Genomic DNA, 23,302 nt, shown 5'->3' on the forward strand with positions numbered 1-23,302 from the left:
GAGGTGTGCTAGAAAGCTGTGGTGATTGAGTTATACTAACATGGAAAGTATCAGAGAGAGGAGCAGAACAGAGCCCGGAAACACACCCCTGCACATGTGGGCATGTGACAGATCATGACTGGTTGGCATCACTAATCAGTGAGGAAAGTAAGAGACTTCAATAACTAGCACTGTGAAACTGTGAAAAAAAGAAAATGAGATCCTAGAATGTGCAAATATAAACCGCTGATGGATTAAACAGCTAAATATGAGAAAACAAAAAACCCAAAACTTTGAAACCATGAAAAAATATCTGTGCTGATGGAACACAGAAGGTGTTCTTAAGAACGAAAGGCGAAAAACAAAAGATGAATAGATACGAACCTACTAGAATTAAAAATTATAGTGATAAATCATTAATTTTAAAAGATAAGCAAAAGTATGGGAGAAAATATTGGTTATATATACAATAGGTAGAGTATAAGTACCCATATTTATAAAAGACTACAAATCAATTTTAAGAATACAATCCAATAGAAAAATGAATGGTGTATACGAGTAATTCACAGGAGTAAAGTCCAAATGACCAATAAAATCAAAATATGCACAACTTCTCTAGTAACCAAGTAAATGCAAAATAAATCAATTGGATATAGTCTTTCATCTACTTACAATCAATTTAAAGTATGACAGGATCCAGTGTCAGTGAGGATACTAGGGAAACGGAAATTTTCAAACACTGTTGGTGTAAGGATAATTCATGCGGCAAAGGTAACTGGAACACTTAATGCTGGGTCCTGAGCAGCCTGCCTTATTATTACAAATAATGTACAAAGAACACAAAGAAATCCTTGTACGTGCCTCTACACATAAGCCAGTTCTTTAAGGGAGATACTACAAGGGAAACTTCTCCTCAAAGCTGCCCTTTGGTCAAAGTGGAGGAGGCCACATGCCTGTTTCTAATAGTGTTAATAACTACATTAATGATGGTGATTGCAGTGAACACTGCCACCTCTTGGGCCCTTGTCAAGGGCTATGTGCTCCTTTTCTCGTGTAATACAGCCCGCTGGGGCTGGTACTGATCCCCCTGATTAAACAGGTGAAGAAATAGAGGCCTGGGGGTGTAAAGTGACTCACCCAGAGGCTCACAGCTTCCTCCCTCACCACAGCTGGGGAGTGGGACGGCAGCCCCTCCCTCAGGCTGCTGGCTCCACGTCTACCTGTCCTCACCTCTCCTCTCCCAGCACTGAGGCCACAGGTTTGACCCTTTTTTAAAAAAAAACCAAAAACTCATCAGCCCCTTGCTTGGGCTGTGTCTATCCAGGAGTTAGGACAACGGTAGCCGGGGCAGGCACAGCTGTCGCCAGTCACCACCCACCATCCAGGGCCAAGCACTCCACACACGGGATCTCATCTGACCGCCACTGAATGGATGAGGAGAGGTAGAGCAAGCGCCCACAGTCACGCAGCTGTTGCGTGGCAGAGCTCTTTACCTCTGTGCACCTGTCCCCTCGTCCTCAAGATGCGCTCTTCACAGCTCTGACCTCACTGGGGAAGGGAGCAAGCAAGACAGCGATGCCGATGCCGAGTCTGCTCCTGAGCCCTTCAGTGTTCAAGGCTCTGATTCTCCGCTTGTGCTGGACCAGCTCCAGCCTGTCCCCCGCCGCAGCAGTTTCCACTGACTATGTCTAAGCCTTCATTCCATCCCTACCTTCCTCAATGGCAAGGAAGACATCTGCATAAACCGACTTCCGTAATCTCATTTCTCCACGAGCCCCTCCTTATCCAACCAAGCACTCCCTACCTCCTGCCTCCCTCTTTCAAAATAATGGCCTCTCCATCTAACAATGGCCCAAACCAGGAAAGCTGGAGCTACCCACCTGACTCCGGGCCCCATAACCCTTTATCCGGTCAGACACCAAATCCAGTCCATTCAGAATGTTCAGAAATATTTCTCTCGTCCATCCAATTCTTCCCCAACCCCCAGCCTCCAATGCATTTTCTACACTGCGATCTGGGTGATCTATCTAAAAAGAAAACCTAACCACCTCCCTGTTGCTCCAGATCCTCCAACAGCTCGCCCCTGCCTACGGGGTAATGGCCCAGTACCTTGACCTGGTACCTGAGGCCTTCACAGTCAGCCTGTTACTCTTGGGACCCGCCATCACCACTCCCCACTCCTTTTCAGGTGTGGTTCTTGGGAACGGGCCATGCCCTTCCTGCCTCTGTGCCTTTGCACGTGCTGCTCCCTCCACCTGGAACACCCTTCCTCTCCCACAGCCTGCAGATATCCTCTGCGGTCCGGCTACAAATGGCACCCCCTTGGTGAAGCTCACCACGGTTAGAAGAGTGACCTTAAAACTTGTGGCCACAAGTCAGAAAGGGCCTTGAGTGGAATGTACATGATTTGACCAGAGAGCATGGCAATGCGTGGCAACATCAACATGGAGTTGTGGTCCAAAGAGATAGGAAGTATTCTTTACAACAGCCACAGCTGTAAAGAATACATCCATCAACAGATGAATGCATACACAAAATGTGGTCTATCCATACATTAGAATACTACTCAGCCTTAAAAAGGAAATTCTAACATATGTTATAACATGAGTGAACCGTAAGGACATTATGCTAAGTGAAATAAGCCAGCCACAATGGAACAAATGCTGTATGATTCTACCTATATGAGGTACCTAGCGTAGTCACACTCATAAAGACAGAAAGTAGAATGGTGCGTGCTGGGGTTGAGGGAAGAGGGGAAAGGGGAGTTAGTGTTTAATGGGTACAGAGTTTCAGATGGGGAAGATAAAAATGTGCAGGAGATGGATGGGGTGATAGCTGTACAACAACGGCAAAGTACTTGCTTAATGCCACAGAACTATATACTTGGTGAAAATGGTAAATTTTATGTTATATATATTTAACCACAATTTAAAAAAAGACAGTGTCTGGAAAGAGCTGGGCATGGTGGCTCATGCCTGTAACCCCAGTACTTTGGGAAGCCAAGGAGGGAGGATCACATGAAGCCCGGAGTTCAAGACAAACCTGGGCAAAATAGCAAGACCCTGTCTTACAAAACATGAAAAAATTAGCCAGGTATGGTAGCAAGCACCTGTAGTCCCAGCTACTTGGGAGGCTGAGGCGGGAGGATCCCTTGAGCCCAGGAGTTCAAGGCTGCAGTGAGCTATGCTTGTGCCACTGCACTCCAGCCTGGTGACAAGAGCAAGACTCTGTCTCTAGGGGGGAAAATGTCTCAAAAGAGCACTGTCAAGTTTAAAGGTCTTTAGATTTAGACAAGAAGGTAATGCAAACCCAATCGAGAGAGGCAGTCACCTGGCGGGGCACTGATTTCCCTGAGCAGTCAGAACATTCATCTTGGATCTAAGGACACAAGCTATGTGACTAGATCTATCTGTAAGTCACAGTTACTGATGGGGAGCTATGAAAAGGGCTCCATCTAGAGTTTGTGTTCTGCAGCAGGAGTTGGGGTCTAGTTATCAAGAAATGTCATCATGTCGAAAAGCCCTCCGTCCCTCTAGTAGACAGGAAGGTAATAACAATGCTGTCTGGCAGGACACACTTCCTTAGCAGGTAAGCTTCTTCTCACTGCAGAAAGAATTAGAATTTAGTACAGAAACATTTAAGGGAATCAAACCGACTGCAGCACCATTACGTGCTACACCATTAATGTGGCATTAGGCGATCTGCGCCCGCACCTCAGGCTTGTTGTCTTGATCTGCGCTGCTCCATACAGCAGCTACCAGCCACATGGCGGTCAGTGAGCGCCTGAGTGTGGCCTGAGATGTGCTATAAGAGTAACGTATGCACTGGATTTTAAAGACCTAGTATGAAAAAGAATGTAAAATATCTCAGTAATTTTTCATATTGAATACCCCTTGAACAACACAGGTTTGAATTGCATGGGTCCACTTATATGCTGATTTTCTTCCACTTCTGCCACATTTTGAGACAGCAAGACCAATCCCTCCTCTTCCTCCTCCTCAGCATACCCAGTGCAGATGAGACTTTTATGATGATCCACTTACACTTAATGAACAGTAAATATATTTTCTTTTCCTTATGATTTTCTTAATAACATTTTCTTTAGCTTATTTTATTGTAAGGATATATAGCACATAATACATATAAACATAAAATATGTGTTAATTGACTGCTTATGTTATTGGTAAGGCTTCCAGTCAACAATAGGCTATTAGTAGTTAAGTTTTTGGGAAGTCAAAAATTATATGCAGGCAGGTGCGGTGACTCACACCTGTAATCCTAGTACTCTGGGAGCCCAAGGCAAGAGGATCATTTGAGGTCAGGAGTTCAACACCAGCCTGAGCAACAGCAAGACTCTGTCTCTACAAATAATAGAAAAATTAGCTGGGTATGGTGGCACATGCCTATAGTCCCAGCTACTTGGGAGGCTGAGGCAGGAGGATCACTTGAGCCCAGGAAGTTTGAGGTTGCTGTGAGCTAGGCTGACGCCATGGCACTTTAGCCCCGGCAACAGAGCAAGACCCTGTCTGAAAAAAATAAAGATTTTTATAAATAATTGTCTAGTATTTTATTGAAAATTATATTCATCACAAGAGGATAGTATGTGTCATTTTCTTTCCCCTGTAGATATAAACTACACATTGCAGGAAAAAACTGAGGTTAAGTTACATTTTGCTAGGGCAGAGTATCCATTTATTTCAAGCTAAACTTGGTGGCTAGTTTCTAAATATTTTAATGATTCCCCATGTAGAAATTTGTTTTCCTGAAAGTAGTGCTTCATGTCACATCTAAATGTAATTCCTCTGTAGCAGTTTCTTGGGATCTTCTACCTGAGACAGGGTTGTTTTATAAACATTTAGCCTGGTACCTGCAATTTTGGTAATTTATATTTTGCTAGAAAATCATCCATTTCATCTAGGTTTTCAAATATGCTACCCTAAAGTTGAATGTAATAGTCTCTAATCCTTTTAGTCTCTTCTGATTCTGTGGTTACGCTTTATTTCCCATTCCTACTCTTGTTAATTTTTATTTCTCTTTTCTTAATCAGGCTCTAAACAGTTTAATATTCTTTTCAAAGGAATCAGCATTATCCCTTCAACCATTTTTAATTTTTCTATTTCATGAGTTACATTTTTTATTTCTCTCTTTCTTGTTTCTTTTCTTTGTTTTTTTCTTTCTTGAGACAGAGTCTTGCTCTGTTGCCCCAGAGAAGAGTACAGTGATGTGATTATAGATCACAGCAACCTCAAACTCCTAGGCTAAAGGGATCCTCCTGCCTCAGCCTCCCGACTAGCTGGGACTACAGGTGCACACAACCATGCCCAGCTAATTTTTTCTATTTTTTGAAGAGATGGGGTCTCATTCTTGTTCAGGCTGGTCTTGAACTCTTGACCTCAAGTACTCCTCCTGCCTTGGCCTCCCAGAATGCCAGGATTACACACATGAGCCACCATGCCAGGCCTCTTCCTTGTTTCTTTTGCCTTATTTTGCTATACTTTTTAAGTTTCTTAGAGTGAATTTTAAATTCTTTTATATATCTTTATCCATTACTAGAGGAGGTAATGAAGGCTACACATTTTCAAGTATGGCTGTTGTTAAGGTCTCATAGGTTTTAACATGAAGTGTTCTTTCCATTGCCTTCTAAGTAGTTTGTAATTTTGCTTTTCATTTTCTCTTTTGATCCAAGTGGCTTCTTCTTTCTTATTTTTACTGGTTTGCTAAAATTCTAGAGCATTCTGTCTTTTCCCTTATTAATTTGGATGTTCTATACTTTTCCATTCTCATAATGGTTACCTTACCCTTCCTCAAACTCATAATCGGATGTATATTTCTCTATTATTATTGGAAAACAAGATAGCAATATTTTCCCCCACCCCTTAATAAAACAAAACCATAGACTTCTTTTTTCTCCTACCCTCCCCCTACGCCCCAGGAATTGCTTTTTATTTACCAACTGACAAGGGCAGGCCAGTGGTTGGGGAATATTTTCTCCTTGAGGGGAGCGTCTTCTTTGGCTATGACCCTTTGATCAGGTCTGGGAAGAGGTAACTGGAAAATAGAACCTAAAGGAGGAAATGCTGCAACAGGCCATGCACCAGGCTAGAATCTCCCTGACATTTTTCTGTCAACCAGCGCTGCCCCTTAAGTATGATTCCACAGAGAAGTGAGGCCCACCAGACGTGGTAAAGTAACCCATGCAGGCCCTACCTCCACCTGCCCAAGGTCTACAGTTCCCAGAGACCAGGCCACCTGAAGTCTAGTCCTACAGGAGGCACACTTGCTTCCTACCAAAATGACAATGAGATACTACTTCATATCCTTAGGACAGCTACAATCTTTTTAAAAGATGGAAAACAAGTGTTGGCAAGGATGTGGAGAAATGAGAACCCTCATGGATTGCTGGTGGGAAGGTAAAATGGTGTAGCTGCTTGGAAAACAGTTTGGCAGGTCCTCAAAAAGTTAAACATAGAGTTATCATATGACCCAGCTATTCCACTCTTAGTTATTCACCCCAAAGAACTGAAAAACAGGGATTCAAACAGATACTTGTAAACCAATTTTCACAGTAGCATTATTCATAGTAGCCAACAGGTGGAAACAACCCAAGGGCCTATCAAAAGATGAATAAACAAAATGTGGTAGATACTATATATACAATGTAATATTATTCAGCCACAAAAACTAATAAAGTTCTGATATATGCTACAACATGGACAAACCTTGAAAACATTATGCCAAACACAAAAGGACAAATATAATACCATCTCATTTATATGAACTATCTAGACCAGGCAAATTTGTAGAGACAAAAAGTAGATTAGAGGTTATCAGGGGCTGGGCAGAGAAGGTAATGGGGGGTTACTGCTTAATGGGTACAGAGGTTATGTTCTGGGTGATGAAAAAGCTTTGGAATAGATAGTTGTGAGGGTTGCACAACATTGTGAATGTAATTAATGCTACTGAATTGTACACTTAAAAAATAGTTAAAAGGTAAATTTTATCACAATAAAAAATGGAAAACAAAAAGTTAGACATAGAAATATGACCTGGAAATTCCACTCCTAGGTATATACTCAAAAGGATTGAAAACAAAATATCTTGTACATAAATATTCATAGCAGCAGTATTCATAACAGCTTTTATCCTGCTATTATGAGTTTTTAGCCTGCTACTAAGGAGTTTTATTCTAATCCTTAAGTAATTTCATCTTTGATGCTATTACCATATTACCAACATACCAATATATTACTGAGACTTTTGCTTTTTAAAAGTACATTTAAAAACTTTTTTAGAGATGGGGGTCTTGCTATGTGGCCCAGGCTGGACTTGAAACTCCTGGGCTCAAGTGATCCTCCGTCCTCAGCCTCCTGAATAGCTAGGACTACAGGTGTAAACCACCATGCCCGGTCAAGGCCTCACTTTTAAATATAAATAAACAACCAAAGATCACTGGACATTCCAGGAAAGCCTCCAATATGAAAGACAAATAGAAAAAGGAACCTAAAGAAATGGAAACAACACAGGGACACTTGAAAACAAACATACATACATATATATGTAAGTCTCAGAGAGACAGGAGAAAATACCACACTCATAAAATAAGGAGAAAATGATACGAAAAAGCAACATTTAGATGACCATAGTAAACAATGGTGGACAGAATTTGGAGATAAAGCCAACAATATCTCCCAATTTCAATAGGTTTCTCCAACAAAGATATACAAATAGCCAACAAGCACATGCAAAGATGCTCAACACAACTAGTCATCATGGAAATGCAAATCAGAACCACAATGAAACACCACTTTACACCCACTAGGATGGCTATAATCAAAAAACCCAATGATTACAAGCATTGGCAAGGATATTGAGAAATCAGAACCCTCATACGCTGCTGGTGAGAATGTTAAATGGTGCAGCTGCTTTGGAAAACAGTCTGGCAGTTTCTCAAAACGTTGAACACAGGGTTACTATATGACCCTGCAATTCCATTCCTAGCTATGTACCCAAAAGAAACAAATATACATCCACACAAAAACTTGTACACAAATGTTCATAGCAGCATTTTTTTTTTTTTAAGAGACAAGGTCTCACTCTCCTGTCCAGGCTGGAATGCAGTGGTGTGATCACAGCTCACTGCAGCCTCGAACTCCTGTGCTTAAGCAATCCTCCCACCTCAGCCTCCCCCAAGCCTGGCTAATTTTTTTGCCCCTTTTTTAAGAGAGAGGGAGTTGCTACATTGCCCAGGTTGGTCTCGAACTCCCAACCTCAAGCAATCTTCCTGCCTAAGCCTCCTGAGTCACTGGGATTACAGGTTTGAGCTACCAGAATAATTCATAATAGCCAAAAAGTACAAACAACCCAAATTTGCATCAGCAGAAGAATGGATAAACTGTAACATATCTATGACATGGAATATCATTCAGCAATAAAAAGGAATGAAAGGCTGGGCATGGTGTCTCATGCCTGTAATCCTAGCACCCTGGGAGACTGAGGCAGGAGGATTGCTTGAGGTCGAGAGTTCAAGACCAGCCAGAGCAAAAGGGAGACTGCATCTCTACCAAAAACAGAAAAATTAGCTGGGCGCAATGGTGTGTGCCTGTAGTCCCAGCTACTCGTGAGGCTGAGGCAGGAGGATCACTTGAGCTCAGGGATTTGAGGTTGCAGAGAGCTATGATGATGCTACTGCATTCTACCCAGGGCTAGGGAGTGAGAATCTGTCTCTGAAAAAAAAAAAGAAAGAAAAAAGAAAAAAAGAGAACCAAATACTGATATATACTACAAGATGAATGAACTGCAAAAACATTATGCTAAGTGAAAGAAGCCAGAAACAAAAGGCCACATATTATATGATTCCATTTATATGAAATGTCCAGAATAGGAAAAGCCACGGAGACAGAAAGTAGATTAGTGGTTGCCAAGGGCTGGGGAGGGTGGGGGTGGCTGCTGATGAGTATGGGGCATCTTTTTGGGGTGATGAAGTTAGACAGTGGTGATGCACAACACTGAATGCAGTAAATGCCACTGTTAATTTACTAAATGTAAACTTTAAAAGGGTGGATTTTATAGTATGTGAATTATACCTCAATAAAGCTGTTATGGAGCAGGAAAAAAAAAAAGAAAAGAAAACCTTCCAGAAAGTATAACAAAAAGATAGACATGAAAAAGAAAAAAGGGTCTGAGAGACTAAGGATCAACCTAGCAGGTCCAACAACTGACTGAAGGAATTCCAGAGAAAGAAAACAGAATAGAAGTGAGGAAATTATTTTTAAAAATTAATACAAGATTATTTATAAGAAACATGGCCGGGCGCAGTGGCCCACGCCTGTAATCCTAGCACTCTGGGAGGCCGAGGCGGGTGGATCGCTCAAGGTCAGGAGTTCGAGACCAGCCTGAGCAAGAGTGAGACCCCCCGTCTCTACTAAAAATAGAAAGAAATTATCTGGACAACTAAAATATATATAGAAAAAATTAGCCAGGCATGGTGGCGCATGCCTGTAGTCCCAGCTACTCAGGAGGCTGAGGCAGTAGGATCGCTTGAGCCCAGCAGTTTGAGGTTGCTGTGAGCTAGGTTGACGCCAAGGCACTCACTCTAGCCAGGGCAACAAAGCGACACTCTGTCTCAAAAAAAAAAAAAAAAAGAAACAAAAGACTGGAGTCTCCAGACAGAAATGGCCTGTTAACTACTGGCACAGAAAGTGAAAAAAAAAAGACCCATTCATTCCCCAGCACATCACCAAGAAGTTTCACAAGACAAGACGCAGTGAAGATCCTGAAAACCTTCAGAGGTAACAAAAATAAAGGACTAAGGGTTGGAACAGCATCAAGCTTTTCAGCAGAAGTGACAGAAGCTAAACATAATGGAGAGCCTTTAAGATTCTGAAGGAAAATTATTTTAACTTTCTATTATTTATGTAAAAATTACATACATGCACATAAATACATATTTATGTTTAAATAATTTATACTTATTATTTTAAACTTTATACCTCGCCAAACTGTGACTTCAAAGACATGCAAAGTTTCCAAATATTTCTAAATCTGTGCTTCAATAAAATGATGGATTAAAACCAAGAAAACAGAAGACCATGTGGTCCAAAAAGCAGGGTGTCCATCACAGGAAGTTGGCCAAGGGCAGTCCCAGGTGATGACAGGGGAAGTCTCAGGACAGCAGTCGGACAGAGAGCAACCTGGCCAGGCAGGGGCAGAGGACAGAGGGGATCAGGAAAAATATGAAATCCTGAGATTATCTGATGTGTTTGCACATCTGGACAATAATATTGATGAGGGCTGGCAGATCTGGTAGTGCACGTGTAAAAATTCAGAAAATGGGGTATATTAAAAGCATGAAGCAACCATTCATTTTAGGAAAGACAAACATAAAGAATAAAAGAAAAATTTATAATATACCCTTAGGCTCTGCAGTAAATAATATTTACATACTCACAGTAAACAGAACCACTGCTTGTTATTTAACCAAAGGCTGTGATGTAATACACGGAGGGTGGAGCACAGGAGGTGGAGGTCGTAGGACAGCGCTAAACACTTGTCTAGGATGACAGGAAATCAATTCACAATGATGATTGTTTTTAGAGAGGAAATATAAGGTAATCAATCAAATTTTAAAAAGAAACGGGAAGGCAAATACAGAATATACAGCTAGTCAGAGCTGAAAGTAGGGCCCTGGTAGGGCAGTGGCTGGATGTTTGCTGTTAGAAGCCTTCCAGAGCTGTGTGATCCTTGTCCCTGTCTGGAATACTGACGTTGTAAAGAGTTATTAGGCACATCCCTCGCAACAGCTCCTGCACACTAGTGGGTGTGACATCAAAGCTGGGAACTGGCCTTGAGGACAGTGAAGCAATGATCCTGAAGCGCCCTCTGAATCATCAAATGGAGGTTTCCTCAGGGCCCACCCCGTAAGGCGTCAGTAGGATACAGGGTCTATTCCATGTGGATACTCATAAGATCTGTCCTTCCTGAATGTTCTGTGGAGGAGGAGCTAACTGGGAGCCAGAGCTTTCCCAGGGCTGCCTCCAAACCACCCACTCCCCTTTACCACTTGGGAATCTGGGCTCCCAGTACATTGCCAGCTCTTCTTTGGCCTAATTTCTCAGGAATTTTTGGAAACAGGCATGGACAGACAGAAACTTAGGTAGAAAAGTAGATGGCTTCCTTTCAGCCTGTTGAGACCCAGTTAGATCCCCGGTGCCCGGCACCCACTAAGCACTCAGTAAGCGGCTGCGAAGGCATACTGTGGTGCCACCTTTCTGCGTCCAGTACTCCATCGGGCGCTGTACGTGCACTACCACATCCAGTCCCCACAACACGCTGACGCAGGGAGAGAGGAGGATTAGCTCCAATTTTACAGACGAGGAAACTGAGGCTCAGAGTAACCTGACCAAGGTCATTTCACTAGTAAGGGAAGAGCTGGGATTCAAATCCAGGTGTGGCCGACCCCACAGCCTGCACAACTAGCAGCTGTTGCCAGTGATCCTTTCTGGAAGGCAGACGGATGGCAGAAAGGGAAGGATGAAAGTAAGGGGAGATCACAAGAACTGGCACAAGAACAGAGGCTGAGACCCGCCCCACTCAGAGGCTCCGAGGCTGGCGGGCCACAAGCTGGAGACCCAGCTGTGCACACCTCCCCTCGCCCCAGGGGGCCATCCTCACAGCACCCACCTTCTTCAGAGAGGTTATTCTCTTTGGTCTCCTTGTCCATCTGGCAGCACCAGCCTTCCAGCCGCTCTGTTTCTGCCTGAAGAAGCTTCAAGAACCAGTAGCCATCTCGGCGGCAGGCCCCTGGCTGTGCTGGCTCCGCCGGGGAGCTGGAGGAGGTCTCAAGCCAGGGGTCAGGTGGGGGCAGCGAGGACGCCTCTAGGGCAGGGTCGCTGTTGTCTCCATAGGAGAGGTTGCGCTTGATCTGGGCAATCTTAGGGACCTGCCGGGGGCCGGCATCGATGCTGATGGAGTTGGGGTGTGGGGTACAGTCCGGGAGGCTCCTCTCAGATGACTTGCAGCTCGAGTCGTTGGCATCCTGGGTGTCTGAGTCAGTGTCCCGTCGGGAGGACATACTGTGAGAGGGGGCGCTGCTTCTGTGGGGGGAGGGGTGTATGGGGAGGGTACAAGAAAGAGTGTGTCACCAAGAGGGCCAGAGACCAGAGGCCGCCCTGACCCGGACACACGGGAGACAGAGAAACGGATGCATCATCTGCTCACCATGCGCCTGAAGCGGGTCCCACAGCCCCCATCTCATTCTCAGCTCAGCCCTTGCCCCATCCCGCCCAAGCCCACACGCATACACACACAAGGACACAGTCATAAGGTTGCCTGTTTACTGCAGTGGGGCCAGGAAGACCACCAACATCAGGGTAGCTGGGGCCATGTCCCAGCCCAGCCTCGGCCCCCCATGGGCTGACTGGTCTCACAGAGCAAGTGCTCATTTGTCCACCCGCCCACCCCCTGCCCAGTCTCCCAAGCTTGGGCCACCGCCCGCACCCCCAACCCAGCTTGGTTATTAGAAATTCAGCAAGGAGAAGTGGGTTAGGGAGAGCGGGAGAGGTGAGAGCAGAGGGAGGGAGAGGAGAGGGAGAAGCAGCTGCCACCTCCGTCCGACTTACCGCCAGTCGTCCTCTACCTGAACCCCGATGGACTGGAATTTGGTAGCGGGACTGGGCTCCTCTTTTGGCACTGGCTGAATGCAGTCAACCTTATTGAAGGACAACGACAGCAACGGCACGGAGACAAAGACAAAAATAAAAAACAAACACCACACTTGCTGCTGAAATTCACATTAGTGGGACGACGCAAACGGACGTGTGGACAGACAGCACGAGGCATGCGGACACTGCACGTGGGCCCGAGGCTGGACCAGGTTAAGCCGGGCACTGCTCATTCGCGCGGAGGCGGGCGGGCAGGTGGACGGGAGGTGGGGTGGGGCGGAGATGACTGGCTTTCCCTACTCTGAGGAGGGTGCCATCACATCGATCGCTTTGGGTCCGTTGTCCTCCGAGAGGTGGGAACCGTTCCTTCTAGTCCTCTCCTTTACACGCATCAGAGAGAAGAAAAAAGAAAGGACGACGAAAGAGAAAGAAAACACACACACACACACAAAGCCACAGCCGTTATCCGGTGTAGTTGAAGCTGGGGGCTGCATGAGGCAAAGATCACCTCCCCAACCCTGTGGCTGAAGCTGGGAAGGGCTGGCCGGAGGCGCCTAAAGCAAACCTTGGACAGCAGTTCTGGGTTTGGAAACTGCCACCAAGGCAAGAGCCAGTGAAGTCCCCGGACACTATGGGATGTCATCCCTGGGCCTCACTCACACTTGGCTGAGGTTACCTTCGGCAGTGGGCGGCCCTGGGGAAGGGGAAGGGCCAGGGCCAAGTCCAAAGCACTTTCTCTATGCTCCTGTGAAGTGGAAGAGCCATGGCAACAGCGATGCCCTGGGCCTGCCCAGGCACCCGGGACAGAGGTGCCTGGCCACGCAGCAGCCAGGCCAGTGCGCTTATCATCTCTCAAGAATGAGGGAGGACCCATACTTGACCTAAGGCTTGAGGCACCAAGGGGTAGGACCAGGGTTCAGGGTATCCTCAGAAACTAGGGACTCTCTAGTCTCTTGGCCTCATGGACAGAAGTGGGGGCCGGGGAGGCTTTCCGGGAAAGCTCTGCAGCCACAGTCACCCTTAGCAACCGCCAGCTCAAGGAAAGCCTCACCATCTTTAAGGAGCTGCAGTGAGAGCACAGAATGGGGCTGGGGGTAAATCTGGGGAAAGGGAAACCCAGGACGGGCCAAAGAGCTAGAGTCCTTATCTCAGGGTCATTTTCTGGGTGAAATGAATCAAGAGTGGTCCTAACTCCCTCTCAGGCCTTCTGGGAAGATAACAGTGTCCAGCTTGGCCAATAACAGGGTGGGACTGCCCAAAGACTTGGGTGGTTGGGACCAAGGGTCAGAGTAGGCTACTCCATTTCTAAGAATCCCACCTGGAGAGGCTGTGCAGGGTAGGGGCTGGACCCTTATGAAGAGCCCAGAAAACAAGACAGCAGAGTCTCCTGGCCAAGTCTCTTCCTATATATGTAGGGAAACTGAAGCCCAGAGCTGCCTCTTGGGGGAAACAAATCTAGCCGAGTACAAGATATTGAGCCTTTTCTGTTCCATTCAGTCCTCTCCTTTGCGTTCCATGCCCCTCTGCATTCTAGTGCTTCGTCATCAACTTGCCCATGTCCAATTGCTTGGGGCGGGGGGAGGTGGTACTGGGAAAATGAAGAGCCCTGCCAGCCCTAAGCCACAACGCACACCACCTCATCCTCCTCAGTCAACCCCCCGGGGTTGGAAGGGCCCTGCCTCCCCCTGAGCCCTCCCCCACTGTAGCCGCCCCTCCCTCGCTGCCCTGAGTGGCCCTGCTTTGGTCTGCAGGTCCAGCCAGGGCAGGGAGAGTCTTCTCACTCTGGATTCAGAGCAACTCTTGGAAACTACAAGGCAGGGCCCAAGTTTCCCAGGCTCAGCAACGAGCAGACAGATACTGCTGTTGGACGCATGCAGGAGGTGCAATGAAGCAGCAGGGGGGAGCCGGTGCACCCAGTGCTATATGCCGTGGCTATGGGTGTGCGCTGAGTTTGGCCACCTGGCTTGGGGGAACCATCTGCCTGGACCCTTTCTCATGGAGGAAGGCATCAGGACCAGCATCACCCTTCTCAATTTGACATGGGCCTGCTGCACCAAGCCACCTACCTGTCCCCAAGGCCCGAGAGGGCTCTGGGCAAAGTTCCCCTCGAACAACCCCCATGGCTCCAGGGCCCTGGGTCCTGGGCCCCTGGCCACCGGTGTCTATGCTCCATGCTGTTCCCGACGCCAAGCGGGGCTATGGCCTCCGCACCCGAGCTGACCTTGGATCAGAGAACTGTTAGGCCAGTCCCGCCTCCCACGGGTTGGCTGGCAGGGCAAAGGTGGAGTGGACAGACAGACAGTAGACAGGCAAACAGTGGACAGGAGATGGCTGGCTGAGTGTAACTACATTCACGGGGACAACCCATCAGAGGAGCAGAAACACGCCCACGGCTGCAGACTCTGCAGCACGTGCGGGTGGACACGAGCAAGGCGTGGCTATGGGTGGAATTTGGTTTGGCCACTTGGGGCTGACCTCCCAAAACAGACAGACAAGCCACCTTTTCCCAGAAGACCTAGTGGGCCTCCGCCAGATGTAATTACACGCAGGCAGGTGCACGGAGTGGACCGAGGACACAGAGTACAAAAGGAGCCCCTACTTGTATTCCTATAGATGACAATTTCCTTTTGGGGATGGCCTCGGGGTGGGACTCAGAGCTGGTCAGTGTCCCTTGTTCACTCTTCAGAGCTGCATGTTTTGGGGGTGGCTCTGGGGCCTCAGGGGCTGGGATGACTCCGCCCCGTGTCACGCTGGGCGGTCGGGTACTGCTGTCCAGGCTGTCTGACGAGTTGCTCAGGCCTGACTGGCTAGTCACCTCGCTCTTGTGGTCCTGGCTGTCTAAGTAGGTGTCCTGGGCAGACTCAGTACTGCTCTGGACCGTGACGGAGATGAACGGCTTTGATGTGGTGCGTGGAGGGACCGGTGGCGGGGTCTTCTTATATGCCACTAGGCATGATGAACCTGCAGATGGTGAGAGAAGACAGGAAAGAAGGGGAGAAGGTGAGAAGGTGAAGCCTCCAGCCCTCTCAAGCCCCTTCCAAGGCGGAGGTCATGCCTGACCCGGCCTTAGCTCTGGCCTCAGCCATTGCCTCAGCCAGGATTTCTGGGGCAAGAGAATGAGGGTCAGACACAGCAACCACCAAGACAGACACATACCGGCCTTGCCACCCTCATGCGAGGCCAAGTCCAGTGGGGGATGCCAGCATTTACCCTCCACCTCTGTCACACACAAAGGTGTTACCCAGCTGGGGCATGGGCTAGATGGTGAGGTGTGTGGTGCCACAAGGCTGTGACAGAGCCTGGCCTGTACCAGGTGGAGACAATGACAACAGAGCAAAGGTCAGGAGAGCTAAGGAATAGTTAACCTGCTTTCCTCAAGGTCACTGAGAGATCTACTGCTCCCCTGGTCTTGTCCTTCTGTTTGGACGCTCCCTCCCCATCTGGTCAAAGACGAACACGTCCTTCAGAGCCCAGCTAGCCCCTCCCGCATCCACTTGCACCCCACCTCTTCCTCCTCATGTGGAAACCCCGTACACCAGTCTGCTCCCCAGGACTCCATCGTGCCTGGTCTGACTCCCCATTCTCCACTACAATTCAGGAAACCAGGACCTGCCCTGGGGGGGTGTGAGCCATCTCTGGGTCTCACTCCTTGCCCAGCCAGGGGCTAGCCCACAGCAGGGACATAGAACACCAAAGGCCCACTGCTTGCTTCTCAGATGCTGAACTCTGTTTGAAACAGAAGGTAATTTTCCAACAGCAGTAGCTGCTTGCTGTGAGGGGCCAGGTGGAATGCCTTTCTCAGCCCCTTAACTCCAAGTGCCCTTTCCACTGCGAGGATTACAACAAGCCCCTACTCTGGTCCAGGCTCAGGCTGGGAACTGGAGCCAGATACGCCCTGCCTTCAAGGGGCTGCCAATCACGGTGACAGTCATGGCCCCATGGCAGCCCACATGACAAGGCCCAGTGCCACAGGGGCTGTGGACAAGGGACAGCAGAATCCATCCATCTGCCAGTATGAGAGACCACTTCACAAATCTGTCAGAATGGCTAAAATAAAACATCAAATGCTGTCAAGAATGTGGATAAACTGAATGATACAAGCACCTTGGAAAACGCACTGGAATTTTCTTACAAAACTAAGCATGCAATTACCATACAACCCAGCAATAGCACTCTTGGGCATTTATCCCACAGAAACGAAACCATGTTCACAAAAAACTTATACATGAATGTTCACTGCAGCTTTATTTGTAACAGCCAAAATCTGGAAACAACCGAGACATCGTCAGCGGGTGAAAGATGAAACGGACTGCGGCCCAGCCGCCCCACGCGTGCACTCAGCAACGAGAGGATGAGCCGCTGAGACAAGCAACTGCTTAGATGAGTCCCCAGCAAATTATGCTGAGTGAGAAAAGCCACCCCAAAGTTATATATTGTAAGACTCCATCTTTACAACATTCTTGAAATGACCTAATTATAAAAATAGAGAACAGATTAGTGCTCACCAGGGGCAGAGGCAGAGAGGCACCAGGAGAAGGCGGTAGGGAGGGCGACAGGGAACTGGGTGGGGATACTGAGCGCACCAGGAGCAGTTCTGCACCCTGTGGAGACGCCCACGTGCACCTACATATGTGATACAACTGCACAGAGCTAACACACACACCAGCGAGTACAAGTGAAACTGGGGAAATCTGAATAAGATGGGTGGATTCTATCTATGTCAATATTCCGGATGTGACACTGTACTAGTGACACTGTACTACAATTTTGTAAGATTTTGCCACAGAGAGAACCTGGGTAAAGGTACATGAGATCCCTATGTATTATTTCTTACAACTGCATGTCAATCTACAATTACCTAAAAATAAAAAATGAACATAAAAAAAAAACTCATCCATCTGTCTGTTCATCCAATAGACATCTATGAAGCCAAGGACTTGTACTGGATTCCAGGAAGCTGGGAGCCTCATCAGCAGAGAAACAGCTGTGAAATGAGTGGTTTGAAAGTAACAGATGCCACAATGGAAAAGCCCAGGGAGCTGGACGCTGTGCCCAACCTAATCTGGAGGTGACAAAATGCTCTGGTAGCTCCTTGCCAGCAGCACTCACTTCCCACTCATCTGTTCAAAATGTCCCAATCCTGCTCAGGCCTCCAGAAAACTCGGGATCCCCCAGACAGACATACCTGCAATCTTTGATCACCAACCATGGGCAGAAGTAAGGCCACCTCTCTGGGCCAGGAGAAGGCAGAGCTCACCACCTGTGTGAGGGGGCACGGGCCTGCTCAGGGAACAGGAGCTCCTGCGTTCAGCTGGCCGTAGGGCACAAGCTGACAGCCAAAACCTGGGTCATCTGCTAAGCTGTGCTCAGCAGCTTTGTGGCTTTATAATTTAAGCCTCATAGTGACTCTGTGAGGTGGGGTAACGATTATACCCACTTTACAGGTGGGGCATGTGAAGCTCAGAAATGTTAGACAACTTGCCCAGAGTTGCCAGGGTAAGTGGCAACCACATCCATTCAACTGAACAGCCCAGCTCACTGTGCTCTCCAGGCCTTGGGCCCCTTCCTGCTGGGTCCTGGGACGAGTCTGCAGGGCACCAAGCCGAAATCGGACTGCTGGAGTAGGAGGGGCCTAGCTTGAAAGCAGAGGCTGGCTCCTAGGCCCTGGCTCAGTCTAGGCAAACCCCTGCTTGCCCTCCGGACTTTTCAGACCCCCCATCTGTGCAGTGGGCGGGTTGGAGGGGGGTCTAACTGGGTAACGGCACACCATATTCACATAGCCCCTGACAAACTCCAAGCATTTTACATTCATCCTCTTCCTCAAGACAGGTGTGGAGCCACCCATCACTGTGACTGAGGGAAAGCCCCCTTCTCCCCACTTGTCTGCAGTTGTATCATTTGAGAGTCATTCCTTTGGGGGTTAGGGTCCAGAAGCCAGTGAGCAGCGTGGAACCAGACAAGCCTGACTTCAAATCCAGCTCTGTCATTTACCACTGGTGCGGACCCTTTTTCTTCCTTGTACAAAGGGAGCGATTCCATCGGCTGCCTCGCAGAAGCTAAGGCTCAGCCCTGCCTACTGCTGGCATGGCTCCTGCAGGTTTCTGGTATGGAGGGAACTGGGCCTGGAGGGGGCAAGCCTAACTTCCACCACTCCCCAGCCACTGGCAGGGTCAGCTCAAGGGTACTTTCTCCCAAGAACTGGACATTTAAGCCAGCAGCCACCACTGCCTAGCAGAGACAGGGCTAACTCATTGAGGATTTCAGGAATGGATTTATTTGACTTAAAAGTCCCAAAGGAAGCAGGGTTTCAGTGGGGTTTTATGTCCTAGATCAAAACAGTGAAGCCAGCCCCAATTTGCTCAAAATATTTAAGGGGGCCAGGTACAGTAGCTCAAGCCTGTAATTCTAGCACTTTGGGAGGCTGAGGCAGGAGGATCACTTGAGGCCAGGCGTTGGAGACCAGCCTGGGCAACACAGTGAGACCTTATCTCTACAAAACATTTTAAAATTAGGCAGGTGCAGTGGTGTGTATCTATAGTCCCAGCTACTCAGGAGGCTGAGGCAGGAGAATTGCTTGAGTCTAGGAGTCTGAGGCTGCAGTGAGCTATGATCATACCACTGCACTCCAGCCTGGGCGACAGAGTGAGACCCTGTGTCAAAGGAAAAAAAAAGGGGGAATATACCCCTTATGGGGGTAGCAGTCAGTACGGGAAAGCAGGACTGGGCTCTTAGCCTGGCTGAGGCCATGTGACACCAGTCAGAGTCCTTGTCCCCGTCTGTGAGGTGGAGACAACCCCGGCTGTGAGTAATCAGTGTGTGCAGCATTCACCAGATCTGGTAGGGAAGAGGTGTCCCCCTTTCCAACAGAAGACAATGGTGCTGCCAGAAGTCTGAACAGAGGACCGAGCTCTCAGGGCTGCTGGGCCCAGAGTTCCACTAAAGCGCACTCAGAGGCCCCGAGCCCTGGCTGAGCCCGCCAGTCACTAGAGGGAGAGTGAATCAGCCAGAACGTGCGTCCAAGCCAGATGCGATAAGAGGACAAGTGAGCTTATCTTGGATTTCTATGTCTCATGGGGCACAGGTTACAGCTAGATATGTGGTGTGTCTAACAGAGGATTTGGGGACCTCGAGGGCTTCCTGGGGGGCAGGCACCCCTCAGCTCTGAGTACTGCCCCCTGGGGTAGGGGAATGGGACTTGACCTTGTAACAGTATTTCAACACTATTAATGTATGAAATACAAGCCAAGAACTTACTCCTGCCTCTTCCAGCGTCTAGCTCTAGCCACTTCTTCCTCTCAGAGGCCTCCCCCGACTCCTCTTCCACCCAGGAATCTCCAACAGAATGCCTACCACACCTGTCATCAGCTTACTGAAGGATTCACTTGCTGATGGCTGGGGCAGCTGGGGGACTCTGTCAGTCTTGGCACAGCAGGTCACATCCCAGGCCCAGGGTAATGCCTCAAGCACAGAAAGCTCTCAATAAATATTTGTTGAATGAGAAAATCAACCTCATTGTAACTACAAAAAAACCCCAGTTGCCAAAAATCAAGATGATCTGGCCATAGCAAAAGCTCCCAACATTTTAGTATCCAAGGTTCCAGCCCCCATCGGAGTCCTTTCTGTTTGGTCCCTGCTCACCCATCTCTGCAGCTTCATCTCCTCCCCCTCCCACTCCCTCACATGCCCCTTCCAGCTTCAGAGAACCAAGCACACACCTCCACGCGTCCAAGCCTTTACACGTGCACCTGTTTGTGCCGGAGCCCCTTTCCCCTGTCCTCCAGCCTCCTTGCCTCCTGCCAGCCCTCCAGCCCCAGCACATTCTGGCCCAGGCAGAGCCAGACCCTTGCCTTTCTCTGGGCATCAGTTGGAGCACTCAGGCCTGTGGTCCTGCCTCCCGACTGTCCCATGTGTATGGGCGGCCCAGCGCCTGGCCCAGAGGGTGCACAGCCATCATGTGCCAACCAAACTTGAGAGGGAGGCAAGTGGCCCAGAGATGTTGGAACTGACCAGCCCTGCATCCTCCAGCACGTGACTGCCGACCTTCCCTGCCCTGAGGAGACATTGTGTGTGCCACAATTCACAACATGGCATGTGACTCAAACTCTTCGTCCATTCAGTCTGGAAAACTTCTAGATTTGTCTGGGAAGCTGAAGGGTGACTGTTTCCCCCAGCTGGTCCTTGAGAGTATTTTTAAAGCTCCTGAGTGAACCACCTGTCCCATCCCATGGGCTGCATGCTTGCCTCCCACCCCACCCCTCCCCAGCCATGCAGGTAACTCATGCCAAGGCTCAGGCCGGAGCCAGCTGTGCGATGCATCCTCCATGCAGCGGCCCCTGGCCCCAGACACCTAGCCCAGCCTCCCTGCCCCACAGCACACAAGTCCTTGCTGCCTCTAAGGAGAAGCTCCCTTTGTCTCGTTATTTCCACACTCTGCCCCAAGATTTTATCCACCCAACTGTATTCATCAGGTCAGAATGAATTTGTTTCTGCATTTTGTTTTTAAGGCCAAGGTGTATAAGATGGGCGAACAGAGCTTCAAATGCTTGGGAGTGGCTATGACGCCATCTCCCGCGTTCCCCAAGAAGCTAGCCCCTGGCAACTGTCTTGGAGGCCAGGCAAGGCCCTCATGCCTGCTGGCTCCCAGGGGCCTGAGCTTGGCAGGGGACTAAAGGAGGAGAGGCCTAGACTCCCCCAGAGGAACAGATGCCACAGGGCCACAGACAGTGTGGGGGCTGGGACAGTAGGCTTTCCCAGCCCAAGGTTCCCCACGAGTGGGTGGGGCTGGCCTCGGACACACCCTTAAGTCCCTTTGCTGGCTCTGCCAAGCTGGGGAAAGGCCTTGTCAGAGGAAGCACTGAGGGCCAGTGAGACCCCAACCCCTCTCCCACCCAGTGAGGAACCTGTCAACCCACACAGCTAAATCGAGCAACTCACTTGTGTGCTATGGTGAAAACAGAGGTCAAAGGCTCCCACCCACTAGCCTCAAATTCCTTCCTCCTCCTCTCCTCTGTTCCTCCCCCCCCAAAGCAGGGGGTGTTGGGAGAGAATTCTAAGCAGCTAGGTCACGATCAGGGACAAACTGCCCTCTCAGAGCTACTTCCCAGTTGACAGCCCCTGCATGAGACCCCCTCCTTTCCCATTGCTTCAGTGTGAGACCCCCTCTCCCTCACTGTGCCTTAAGAATTAGCAATGTCAAACTTCACTTTCAAACTCCAGCAAGGGGGACAGACAGCTAGCACCTCTCACGCCAGCCCCCTCCCAAGTCCCCACATCCAGGTGTCTCCCAACTACCTCTCCCACCCTTCCCTTCTTCCCTGGATCTAGAGCCAGGCTCCCTAAGACCACCACACCGCTGACCCCTGGCCTTACCACTTCCTGCCCCTCTTTCACCTCGGCCATTTGAGGAATCCAACCATGTTACTGTTTTGTTTGCAACCTTCCAATGGTGCCACAACCTCCCTGGAGGACTTAGAACCCTTCAGTGGGGGCATTCAGGGCCTCCAGAATCTGCACCTGCCTTGGACTCCAACACGCACAGAAGCCAAGAGGTTACAAAGGTGTCACACTGGTGAAGACAAAGCCATAAGGCTCCGGGAGCTGGCCCTGCCCTCAGAGCCGTGTGGAGAGAAGCCAGGATGCACTCCTATTGGTAGTGACTGTGATGCTAACAGATGACCTTACTGAACACTGACTAGGGCTGGGCCTGAGCCAGGGCTTCACATACAGCCCATCCTAGTCATCTATGGCCTGCGTACATGCGAATTTACCTACTCACTTAAATTGACTTGTAACCGCAAACCCAGCACTCAGGGCTTTTGTGGTCACTCACAGACACGTGTGCCTGACGCACACATCTGCAGCTGCGGTTGCACAAGCTGACACTCCCCCTTCTCATTCAGCTCTCGTACTGTAAACAAGTGTCCTCTTCATGGTCTATTTTCCCATTTTTGTGCTTTCTGTTGGTGATTTCACTGTTTAGAATGGCCCCCAGGCATAGTGCTCAAGTGCTGCCTAGTGTTCTAGGAGCAAGAAGCCTGCATGTGCCTTATGGGAAAAACATGTGCGTTAGACACGCTTCATTCAGGCACGACCCACAGTGCTGTTGGCCACAACTTCAATGTTAATGAATCAATAATATAGTCAGTAAAGGATCTTTAAACAGAAACACATATAAAACAAGGTTATATATTGATTGGTTGATGGAAATATGACCAGAGGCTTTGTAGTGACCCCATTTTTCCCATAGGAGCAATAGTTTAGTATTTGCTATGACTTTGTGAACTTAACTACTGCAAATAATGGGAACTGACTTTGACTGACTGGATCCTCAGAACCAGTCTGTACCAGGTGGGTTGTCACCGCCCTATTTTACAGAGAGGTAGAATGATTTGCCCTCGCTCACCTCCTAGCTAGGCAGTGCACCCAGGCTGCCTGGAGGCTGACCGCTACCCGACGGCCCCTCCACTGCACTGCCTTGGCACATCAACTGTTCCACCCATAAAATGGGATGTGACACCCAATGTGCTCTGGGTAGGGGCCAAGGAGATGACAGACACGAGGTGTTCTGTAATTGTGGGTGGGCCCATGCAACTCCTGTTACCATGGCTTCTGGATGCAGGAGGGAGTGATCCTCTCACGAGAGACGGTCTGGGGGCCTTTCTGGA

At 48.8% G+C, this 23,302-nt stretch overlaps 1 protein-coding gene across 8 annotated transcripts in view; it reads right to left on the bottom strand.

Moving 5' to 3' along the window:
• Positions 1-23,302, bottom strand: part of DLGAP4 (DLG associated protein 4) — a 126,664-nt gene that overhangs the window by 9,900 nt on the left and 93,462 nt on the right. For 7 of the 8 annotated variants that reach the window (XM_045528651.1, XM_045528653.1, XM_045528655.1 and 4 more), the window contains 3 exons: positions 15,238-15,599; positions 12,597-12,685; positions 11,659-12,071 (listed from right to left, as the gene is read on the bottom strand). In XM_045528651.1, coding sequence (XP_045384607.1) covers positions 11,659-12,071; positions 12,597-12,685; positions 15,238-15,599 — 864 coding nt within the window. Of the gene's footprint in view, positions 1-11,658; positions 12,072-12,596; positions 12,686-12,938; positions 13,019-15,237; positions 15,600-23,302 lie in introns of all 8 variants that reach the window. The other variant, XM_045528652.1, reaches the window with a different exon arrangement.

Source organism: Lemur catta, chromosome 17 (genome assembly GCF_020740605.2).
Source record: "Lemur catta isolate mLemCat1 chromosome 17, mLemCat1.pri, whole genome shotgun sequence".
NCBI classification, from domain to species: domain Eukaryota; kingdom Metazoa; phylum Chordata; class Mammalia; order Primates; family Lemuridae; genus Lemur; species Lemur catta.